The sequence below is a fragment of the Stomoxys calcitrans genome, chromosome 2 (assembly GCF_963082655.1).
Source record: "Stomoxys calcitrans chromosome 2, idStoCalc2.1, whole genome shotgun sequence".
Classification (NCBI taxonomy): domain Eukaryota; kingdom Metazoa; phylum Arthropoda; class Insecta; order Diptera; family Muscidae; genus Stomoxys; species Stomoxys calcitrans.
In genome coordinates this window covers 57,367,584-57,379,663 of record NC_081553.1, presented here as the reverse complement: position 1 = coordinate 57,379,663, position 12,080 = coordinate 57,367,584, and the positions used below count along the sequence as shown (strand labels likewise).

At 38.8% G+C, this 12,080-nt stretch overlaps 1 protein-coding gene across 1 annotated transcript in view; it reads left to right on the top strand.

The window, feature by feature from the left end:
- LOC106080670 (methionine--tRNA ligase, mitochondrial) overlaps positions 1-11,558 on the top strand; it is a 46,355-nt gene extending 34,797 nt beyond the window's left edge. Inside the window, exons 5-6 of the mRNA XM_013242124.2 lie at positions 3,889-4,083; positions 10,463-11,558. Coding sequence (XP_013097578.2) covers positions 3,889-4,083; positions 10,463-11,079 — 812 coding nt within the window. The 3' untranslated portion in view covers positions 11,080-11,558. The remainder of the gene's footprint in view (positions 1-3,888; positions 4,084-10,462) is intronic.
- Positions 11,559-12,080: the final 522 nt, after the last annotated feature.

Below are 12,080 nucleotides of genomic sequence, written 5' to 3'. Positions count from 1 at the left end.
GAAGGATTAAAGTTAGCCGCTTGAAATTTTGCACAAATACTTCTAATAAGTGTAGGTCGGTTTGGATTGTAAATGGGCCATATCGGTCCATACTTATATATAGGTGCCATATAAACCGATTTTGGATCTTGACTTCTTCATCCACTAAAAGGCGCAATTCTTATCCGATTTGACTAACATTTCGCATGAGGTGTTTTGTTATGATTTTTAATAACTGTACTAAGTATAGTTCAAATCGGTCTATAACCTGATATAGCTGCCATATAAACTCTTCTAGGATTTTGACTTCTTGAACCTTTAGAGGGCGTAATTCCTATACGATTTGACTGAAACGAAAATATATATCAGATTCGTGTTCAACTCTAAAATACCTTTCATTTGAGCCCCATATTGGGGTGATCCTATAAATACATTTTTCCGAATGTTGATATCGGATTCGTGCCCTACTCCCAAATACCTTTCCTTTGAGCCACATATTGCCATGGCCTGTAAATGTGTTTGTCCGATTTAGGAGTGTTTTGGGAGATGGAGTGGTTCCCCAGACACATAACCCTGAAAAAATATCAGCAAAATAGGATGGTGGGGGGGACCCCCTTGGGAAAGGGAAGCTTTATTACCCTGGTCCTTGAAAGGGATAGTTTTATTACGCTTCTCCTTGAGAAATGGTAGTTTCATTGCCCTTTTCCCTGAAAACTTGTGGTTTTAATACCCTTTTCGTTGGAAAAACGGTAGTTTTATTAACCTTTCCTTGGGAAAGGATAGTTTTGTTAACCCTTCCTTGGAAAGGGGTAGTTTCACTAAACTTTTACTTGGGAAGGGGTAGTTTTACTACCCCTTTCCTTGCGAAGGGGTAGTTTTATTACCTTTTTTCTTTGGGAAGAGTTAGATTTATTACCCTTTTCCTTGGTTAGGGGTAGATTTATTACCCTTTTCCTTGGTTAGGGGTAGATTTATTACCCTTTTCCTTGGGAAGGGATAGGTTTATTACCCTTTTCTTTGGGAGGTTGTTGTTTTATTACCATTTTCTTTGCGAAGGGGTAGTTTATTTACCCTTTTCCTTGAGTCGGTGTAGTTTATTTAACCTTTTCTTTGGGAAGGGGTAGCTCATTTACCATTTTTCTTGAAAAGGGGAGTTTATTTACGCTTTTCCTTAGGAAGGGGTAGTTTATTTAACCCTTTCCTTGGGACGGGGTAGTTTTTAACCTTTTCCTTGGGAAGGGTTAGTTCTATCCTATTTTTACCCTTTTCCTTGGGAAGTGGTAGTTTTATTACCCTTTTTTCCTGGGAAGGGGTAGTTTTATTCCCCTTTTCCTTCGGAAGGGGTAGTTTATTTACCCTTTTCCTTGGGAAGGAGAAGTTTATTTAACCTTTTTCGTGGGAAGGGGTAGTTTATTTACTTTTTTCCTTGGGAAGGGGTAGTTAATTCAATATTTTTCTTGAGAAAGGATGGTTTATTTATACTTTTTCTTGCGAAAGGGTAGTTTATTTAACATTTTCCTTGGGAAAGTTTAAGACATTTTGGTCAAAATAGATTTTAGGTAATTTTTTCACAATATATATTAGGAATTTTTCAAAATATATTAAAAGCAAATTTGTTAAAATATGCTTTATGCTCTATATGCTCTGCAATGTTGTTTAAAAATGGTTTAGAAAATGCTGTCCGAATATGCTATAGGATGTTTTTTTAATTCGAAGCCTTTCGCACGCGACTAAAGCGCATGATGAACTATATAGCAATGAAACGGTCGGTAGTACGACAAAAATCCCATTACTAAACGGAACTAAGAAAGAGATCAGTATAGCTTTCAGTATCATAGCGGAACACACAGGACTACCAGCGCACTTATGCATACTAGGTGCGGCAAGTGTTCATTTTGCATGAATACACTCATCGAAAAAAGTTTGCTGAAAATATCGAACAATGTCTGCTGAATAGTAGTTCATTTTGCTGCTATTGTAGCAGTAGTTCTGCTATTACAGCAGTAGTTCTGCAATTACGGAGCAGCAGGCTTACTGCTGAAAAGTATGATGTTTGCTGAAAATGACTGCTGCTTAATAATGAAGGGTATGTTACAAGAAAGAAGTAAAAACGTGCTAAGTTCGGCCGGGCCGAATCTTATATACCCTCCACCATGGATAGCATTTGTCAAGTTCTTTAAATGACTTTTTCAATAGGACAACACCAGCCATAGGAAAACACCACCTACAACATTTCAGGCAATTCGGGTAATAATTGCGCCCTTCAGAGGCTGAAAAAGTCAAACTGGGAAGTCGGTTATATTAGATTACACACGGGTTTAGAGCATACTTGGAAAAGTTGTTGGATTTAGACCATAAAACACTTCACGCAAAATTTCGACTAAATCGGATAAGAATTGCGCCCTCTAGAAGCTCAAGAAATCCAGACCCAAGATCGGTTGATATGGCAGCTATAGAGGGTTATCAACCGATTTCAACCATACTTAGCGCAGTGAGAAGTTATAACGAAACACGTCATGCAAAATTTCAGCCAAATCCGAATGGAATTTCGCCCTCTAGAGGATCAAGAAATCTAATCGGTAGATCGGTTATATGGTAGCTTTATTAGGTTAAATACTGATTTAGACTATACTCAGCACAGTTATTGGGAGTCATTCAAGAATACTTCATGCAAAATTTCAGCCAAATAACAATTCGGATAACAATTGCGCCCTCTAGAAGCTCTAGAAGTCAAGACCTAAGGTCTGTTTAGCTATATCTGGTTAGCAAGCGATTATGACCATACTTGGCAAAGCTATCGGAACTGATATCAAAACACAACGTGCAAAATTTCAGCCAAATAGGATAAGAAGTGCGTCCTCTGGAAGCTCAAGAAGTCAAGACCCAAGATCGGTTTATAGGGTAGCTATATTAAAACATGGATTGATTTGGCTTATTAACAATCCAAACCGACCTTCACTAATAAGAAGTATTTGTGCAAAATTTCGAACCACCTAGCTTTACTCCTTCGAATGTTGGCGTGCTTTTGACGGACGGACGACTTAAAATGTCATGACGATCAAGAATATATATACTTTATGAGGTCTTAGATGCAGATTTTTGTTACTTAAAATAGCAGATTTTGTTTGCTGATTTAGCTGACCCAAGTGTTTGCTAATACAGCAGCCCTATGTTTGCTGAAACAGCAGTAATGTCTGCTTTCCCATTTACAACAGACAAAAATTGCTATTTTAGCAAACATTTTTGCTGTTTTGAATAAAAATCTTAATGATAATGATTAATGATCTTAACATATCTGTAAAATTTCATCAAAATCGGTTCAGATTTAGATATAGCTCCCATATATATGTATCGCCAGATTTGCACTTAATAAGGCATAGTAGCTTCAACTTTCAACCGATCTGCACAAAATTTGGCACGGACAATTCTGTTACTAATCCTAACATATCTGCTAGATTTCAACAAAATCGGTTCAGATTTAGATATAGCTCTCATATTCATATATATTTATTTATTGCCCGAATTTTCCATAATTTTTCATAATTAGCTATTTATTTGAATTTTAATCATTTTTCCTTTTCTATGACCTTCGTTGCATATTCATAAAGTTATGATGCCTCTAAATGAAATTCCAAATGAAATCCCTTCAGATGATAATGTCTACTTAAACATTTGAGCAATGTCTAAAGTTACTTCATGTGTATAAAATTGCAATATTTTATTAAATCCGTTCTAACTTTTCCCTGGGCTCCCTCCGTTCACATCTCATTCCTTGGCGTTGCAACAGCAATGAGTTGCACTTGCACTTGCACCCTGAAATCCCCAAAGTTGAAAATATATTTTATTAATATTATATTTCTCCTCCTCTGACGGAGGGGGGGTCTCCCGTCACATTTTTTGCATTTTCAGATTACAGCAGCGTTAAGGCAATGCGAATATTAAATGCTGAACTTGCCGACACCATGGGCAATCTTTTATCGCGAGTCTGTGGCAAATCCTTGAATCCCTGGCAAATCTATCCACGTTTGCATACAGCTCAACTACGCGATATTATGACAACGGATACAGCAAAACATTTGCTAGAAATGCTGGAACAGTTAAAAGGTAAGTGGTGGCAAGGGGGGAAATAGAACGAACTGTGTTTGGGAGGCTGTGAAGGCCGGTTTTTTAGTGCCTAGCAAGTCAAAGAAGAGTTGGTTGTTGCCTTGTGCTTTTTGTCCTGAGTTTTTGTACATAGAAAAATAATGAGGAGTAGTTTCACTTATGAGGAAATTTACTGCCATACTTAACTTAGGTATAATGGAAAAATCAACCGTTATACATAAGTTAAAGAGAAATTTAAATAGTCAAAGAAAAGAAATTTGTCTGAATTGTAAAAAATTTTCGAAAAAAAAAATTCTTTTTAAACTCTGTTTTTTTGCCGTGTATGTTAGGTTTTTCACCAGAACCATACCCTCGAATTACCATCTACCTGTCATTTGTTCATTTCACCTCATTGCATCCTTTGAAGCCAACATTTGATTTTGAAAGTCAAGACCAAGCATCTAATTTCTTTATATAACAATTTTTCCGCTGTCGTTCTTATCATTGATTAAAATTTGATTACGTAATCATATTGCGAAAGATAAAATTATTCCATTTTTAGTTTTACTCATTTTTTGTTTTGCATTAAATCTAATTCGCCCGCATTGAGGTATACTCACGGTAAATGTGGCATACTTTCAGGAGTCAGACCAAAATTGGGTAGTGGGCGTTATAAATTTTGTTCTGCAAGTAAATTATGAATGCACCATGGTATCATAAGGAATCATGCAGTGCCAAGAGAAGATATGGCCTCGTTTGTACTGCTGTGCTTAACTGCAGGAATTTAAGATATTGCTTTGTAGCGCCTAGAGTTATGCAGCATGTTGCCAATTTAAATTAATTACAGCGAAAAGTATGCAATTTTTAAAAATAATGCAATAATTAAATGGTACACAAATAATGTGCATATTCGAGTAAGCTTAAGTTAAATGCCACAAGGAGACCCTATTTAAATTCCCTAAGGCAACATTTTAAAGTGTCCCCTAAGGAATTTCAAGTGTTTGAAATTATTCTCTCCCCTGGAAGAATATAAATCTTCTTGTGGTTAATTGTATTTACCTTCTGTGACCCTCTTGTGTGTTAAGTGGTGCGCAACGCCAATCTCTTAAGAAGTTGTATACTTCTTTTAGTAACATCTGTTTTCCCACTGCTGAGAGGGCAACTACACTTAAGATTACTTAACCAACAATATTCGCATTCATTGCAACAAAGATTGCTGCATTGGCTAGCAACCTCAATTACTATTCCTTAGCCCCGGTACTTAGGTTGAACATTGAAACTCGTATTTCTTCTTTAAATATTTAATCGACGGTTGGCTCCAATCGAAGATAACCAGGCTGTCGAAGAAGTGAATCCTCCAGCTCTTTCATTTGCATTCCTTCATCCTCCAGCGTTGTGTACATAATCGAATAGAATTCATGGAAGCCTCAGTAATCTGCTAGCATTCGTTTAGCCATGCATATAGTCAATGCAATATGCTTCTACCCTCAATGAATGGTATGCTCTTGGCCCTACTTTTCTTCTCTGAAGCAAATGAATGTGAATTTGTTGCAATGTGAAGTATGATAAGAAAAGTTAATTTGTAGCATACAACTTGAAGAAGGAAACAAGTAAAAGCGTGGTAAGTTCGGCCGGGGCGAATCTTGGGAAACCACCACCATGGATTCTGCTAAAAATGTATACAAACTACATACCAAACTTCTGCCAAACTTCAGCAAGAAGAAGTCAAATCGGAGATTGGTTTATATGGGAGCTATATCAGGTTATAGACCGATTTGAATCGTACTTGGCACTGTTGTTGGAAGTCATAAAAGAACACTTTGTGCAAAATTGTAGCTAAATGGGACAAAAATTGCGGCTTCCAGGGGCTTAAGCAGTCAAATCGGGAAATCGGTTGATATGGGAGCTATATCAGGTTATAAACCGATTTGGACGGTACTTGCCACAGTTATTGTAAGTCATAAGAGAACACTATTTGTAAAATTTAAGTTAAATCGAACGAAAATTGTGGCTTCCAGGGGCTCAAGAAGTCAAATCGGAGGATCGGTTTATATAGAAGCTATATCAGGTTATATACCGATTTGGACCGTACTTATCAGAGTTGTTGGAAGTCATAACAGAACACTACATGCAAAATTTAAACCAAATCGCACAATAATTGCGTCTTGTAAGGGCTCAAGAAGTCAAATCGGGAGATCGGTTTATATGGGAGCTATATAAAGTTATAGACCGATTTGGACCCTACTTGTTAAAGTTGTTGGAAGTCGTAACAGAACACTATGTCCAAAATTTCAGCCAAATTGGACAAAAATTGCGGCTTTCAGGGGCTCAAGAATTCAAATCGGGAGATCGGTTTATATGGGAGCTATATCAGGTTATATACCGATTTGCACCGCACTTGTTACAGTTGTTGGAAGTCATAACAGAACACTATGTCCAAAATTTCAGCCAAATCGGACAAAAATTGCGGCTTCCAGAGGCTCAAGAAGTCAAATCGGGAGATCGGTTTATATGGGAGCTATATCAAGTTATAGACCGATTTGGACCGTACTTGGCACAGTGGTTGGATGTCATAACAGAACATTACATGCAAAATTTCAGGCAAATCAGACAAAAATTGCGGCTTCCAGTGGCTCAAGAAGTCAAATCGGGAGATCGGTTTATATAGGAACTATATCCAAATCTGAACCGATATGACCTATTTGCAATCCCTAATGACCTACATCAATAGTTAGTTACTGTGCAAAATTTCAAAAGGCTAGCAATACGCGTTCGACCGCTATCGTGATTTCGATAGACGGCTAGGACATGGCTAGATCGCCTCAGAATGTCGAGACTTGTAAAAAGTAATCGCACCAAAATATTAACGATTAAATTCCATTTTCGGGCGAGATGAATCTTTTCAGTTACTGTAAACAATACAAATAGCGCTCGTATGTCAAAACGTTCTGAGTACGTATAACCTCAAAATTGTCAAGCTTTACGATAGAGCTGTCAGTTGGCAGATTGCAACACAAAAAAAATGCAAATTTTGCCCATGAACATGCCACTAAGGAACAGGGGCAAACTTCTCACACATCAATGAGTGCAGTCCGATACAAGTTTAAGCTCAATGATAAGAGGCATCCTTTTTGTAACCGAGTCCGAACGGCGTGCCGCAGTGCGACACCTCTTGGGAGAGAAGTTTTACATGGCATTGTACCTCATAAATGTTGCCAGCATTAGGAGGGGAAAACTCCCGCTGAAAATTTTTTCTGATGGTCTCGCCAGGATTCGAACCCAGGAGTTCAGCGTCATAGGCGAACATGCTAACCTCCGCGCTACGGTGGCCTCCAGATTGCAACACAAGGGTATGGTACCGATATGCACTGGTTGCGAATAGATTGTTTAGTCATCCATATAGTTGTACCTGCATGCCAAATTTCAGACCTCTAACTCCATCGGTGAAGAAAGTACCAATTGGTACGAATTTTGGTACCAAAAATGTACGAAGTTTGAAGAGATCATTTAGTCACCTATCATATATTTCTTAGATGTATCTTCATGCCAAATTTCAGACCACTAACTCCATCTATGAAGAAAGTACCAAATGGTACCAACATATGCGAATGGTAAATAGATCATTTGGCCACCCATCATATATTACTTAGCTGTACCTACGTGCCAAATTTCAGACCTCTAGTCCATTTACATAGAAAGAACCAATTTTGGTACTAAAATGTAGGAATTGTAAAAAGCTCATAGTCACCCATTATATTTTTCCTAGTTGTACCTGCATGCCAAATTTCAGACCACTATCTCCATCTGTAAATGAAGTACCAAATGGTAACAATTTTCGTACCAAAAATAACGAATTTAGACTAGATTATTTAGTCACCCGTCATATATTTGTAAGCCATACCATGCCAAATTTCAGACCTTTAGCTCCATATGTAAAGAAAGTACCAAATTGTACCAATTGCGGTACTAAACGTACTTTTTCTCCCGTTACCAAAACTATTTTTCCATTTTTTCTTTTCACCCCCATCTCTTTGCTCCAGATATCTTTTAAGTCAAACTTCGAAATTCTACCTCCATCCATCCGCCCTGTACAATGTTTACCTATTTCGTACCTTTTTGGTACTTTTTTTAAGTAAATGTACAAATTTCCAAAAACACTTCTATAGTCACCCAATTATGGTTGTCAAAGTGTACCTAAGTTCCAAAATTCAGAGCTTTAGTTAAATTTACAGTGAAAGTTCCAAAAAGTACTAAATGCGGTACTAAACGTACTATTTCTTCCACTTTCGGTACGATTTTCAAAATTTTTTACCAAAAACTATTTAATTTGAGCCCAAGAACATAAGTCTAGTTCTTTCCGTTCACTCTGGGCAAATAAGTACTATTTCGTACTTTCCGGTACTTTTTAGTACCTAAACGTACGAATATCACCAAATCCAGCCTTATCATGATTCTAGCAGTAGCCGTTTGGGCTGGGCTATGATCAGTCAGTCAGCAATCACTTTTTAGGACCCTAAAAATACGAATATCACCAAATCCAGTCTTATCCCATGCCTTTGTCCCAAAACCAACATTCGTGCAAATTTCATGATTCTAGCAGTAGCCGTTTGGGCTGGGCTTTGATCAGTTAGTCAGTCAGTTAGCAATCCGTCAACCAGCAATCAGTCACTCACGCAACTCTGCTGTGTTTGTTGTTGTCAACCGGTGGAGGCGCTTTTAGCCGGTAGGAGCCTGTTCTACGGAATTGAGCAACTCGGTCTAGTAGATTCGGTATTTTTTCGGTATTCGGCCAGGTCGGATAAGGAAAATTTTCTGGCGGTTGAGGATTCGGCTGGTATTCGGATTGTCTGGTATTCAGTTGTTCTCCATCAGTGATCTTGTTCGAGGACTTAGATTTGCTTTATGCGCGCATCATTGGTCTCAAACCGCTGAAGTCTGTAAAGATTAGAGAAGGAGTGGGGTGTGTAATGTAGTGTGGATGCAAACGGATCGCGTTAAGATGCGAACAAGTCAGCGACGGGATGTGGACGGGTCCCATTCGGATGCGAACGAATCGGTGTTACGTTGCGAACGAATCAGCGTTAGGATGCGAACTAGTCGCGTTAGGATGCGAGCAAGATCGCGTTAGGATGCGAGCAAATGCGGATTTTAATCCGCCCCCTGCCACTATGGACATACACCTAAGCCAGTAATCGCCAGCGTTAGGGTGCAGAGGAATCTCGTTAGGATGCGTACAAGTCAGCGTTAGAATGCAGAATAGTCGTATAAGGATACGAACGAATCAGCGTTAGGATGCGAACGAGTCGAGTTAGGATGCGAACGAATCAGCGTTAGGATGCGAGCAAGACAGCGTTACTTTCTTTCCTTTCGAGGAGAGAAAGTTTTATTGTCTTTTCTTTCGAGGAAAGGTAGTTTTCTTTCTATCTTTTCTGCCATTTTAGGGATCGAGTTGAATCTTAAAGATCGAGGTAATTCTAAAGGGATCGGGATGATACTAAAAGAAGCGAGAAGGTCCTTACGTAGGGAGACTATCCATAGGGAATGTGACCATCTTTAGGGACTGAGTCGGCTCTTAGGAATCAAGACGATGCTCAGATGTCGTGGTGATCCTACGGTGGAGAAGATCCTTCGAACCTTTAAAATCGTCCAATGCAAGTCTTTTGGTAGCTGCATCACTAGAACCGGAAGGAAGGACCTTGTTTCGCGCCCGAGGACCATTTTGAAGATTTCAGTGGCGTATGGAGCTTGAACTCAAATCTGTGAGAAAGTGCAACATAAGTGTTTCATTTCAGTGTTTCAGTGCAGTGATTTATGGTGCAGTAATTTATAAAAAGAGTGCTGTTATTTATAAAACAGCTATGCTTTGCTTCAGGACGCATTGAAAGTTATCCATAGTAAGGAACAATGCAGCAGATATAGCGTTAAACACAACCTTTGTTATTATCATATGAGACCTCTTACGCTTCACTACACCATCATTGCTTGACCCTGCTCATACTCATTTTCCATGGCATGCAAACACAAAACAAAGCGAAGAAAATCTCTTAAGCACCGCTCATAAAACTTAATAACAATTAAGGAAATCTAGAATTAAGCTTAAGCACCAAAAGCTTTCCAATATTAACAGCAACAATGTTTTCTATTTACTTTCTCTTTTTGCTGCCCACTCCTGCTGCTGCTGCTACTGTTCCTGTAATAATATGATGAGGACTGGGGGCTGCTGACATTCATCCATCTTATAATGATGGTTATCTGCTCTACTAATAATGCTGTTGGTGGCAATGGTTGCGGTTCTTGATGATGGTGGTGATAAAAAAAATTTTAATTTTGTCATTCTTTTATGTCCACCAACCATACTCTTTTGCTGTCATCTGTTGTGCTATCATTGCCCCCCCCCCAGGCAAATGCACTCAACATTACGATGAGAGAAATTTCTATCTGGTGGTCGATGCCGTTATGTCAACATTGCATGCTGCAAATAGTTTCTTTGAGACCTCACGTCCCTGGGAGTTGAAATTAAAAACGGTGACCGAGCCCGCCAAGCCCAGCATTGTGCATCGTGCCGCTGATGAGAATGCCCTCAAGCTGGAGACAATCATGGCCATGACCATGGATACATTGCGTTTGTGTGGCATAGCCTTGCAGCCCATATTGCCGGCTATGAGTACGCGATTGTTGGACAAATTAAGTGTGCCCTGGAGTCAGCGTTTGTGGCATAATCTAGATGATCACTTTGGTCGCATAGTAGGCGGCCAGTGTGAGCCACCCATGGAAGCAAGTTTAAGTCGCATAGACGCAGTGCTATTTCGCCGTATCTATCCAAAGGATGATGATGAAGACCAAGGAGCTGCTGCCTTGGCAAAGGCATTGAAAAATAAAAAGGGAAAGAAGGGGCCTGCCACGCCAAAGCAAGAAAAGGCAGATAAGAATGCGGCCAGTGGGGAAGCCGCAGCAAAAGCTGCTGCCCCAGCTGCTACTGCCACTGGATCCAATAAAAGTAAACAGGTGGCTCAATGATGACGATGATGATGATGATTTAAAATATGACCCGGACTTGGGATATCTAACCCTTAGCCCACCACCCACAACTGATTAAATGTTTCCTTAACCTAATTTTAGTAATCCTTAGGTTTTCCCTTTCTTTTCGATTAACGAAATTTTCAACAGCACTTTTTTTATTGTTTATAATTTATTTATATTAAATAGAAATTGTTTAGCTTTTTTCTCCCCTCTCTCAACAAAAGAACGACCCACGCAGTGAGTGTTCAAGAGAGAGAAAGATTCCAAGTGGAGTTCAAGTACAAAAGAAGGGAATGCTGATTGTTTTGTAGCTCACGTTTATGCGTGTGTGAGAGAGAAAATAAGAATGTTTTTGTTTGTGAGTATGCGTGTGCGTTCTTTCATCCTGAAGACACACGTAAATGTAATGAATTTGATGGTATTGCATGCCTTAATGAAATAAAGCAAGCACCTATGTATTAAGGTGATTTTATAAATGGCTTTGAGTTTTATTATGCTGCGTGTTTTCTTTTGTCCTTTTGTTGTTCGGTTGCATTGTAGTTAAGTTCTCTGACACGAGTTGAAAAAAAACATCAGTTTTACAGTGATTATGTATGTAACAATGATTCATGAAGTGATTGATTGGAACTAAACGCTGTGTTTTAATTTGCTAATTAATACAGACATTGAAACACGCCAGCAATTTAATTGGAAATTAGGTGAATATGGTTGTTAGGCATTAAGAAACAAGCAAACTACAAAAAAGTAGCACCACCATGAATTCAGCTATAAAGATAAACAACGATGGCTGAATGAGGCGTCTATAGACTCAGGATGCCACTTTGGGGAATGGGCTTACATGGATGTTTTAAATTATGCCTATTATGGCTGCGTTTGCTCTGGCTATTTTTTCGACTTCCAAAAAAAAATTGTTTCTTCAAGAAAAAGAATCCGATTTTTTAATGGATAAGTTCGAACTTTTTTTTACAGCGATTTTCGCACACCAATGATGGATTTAT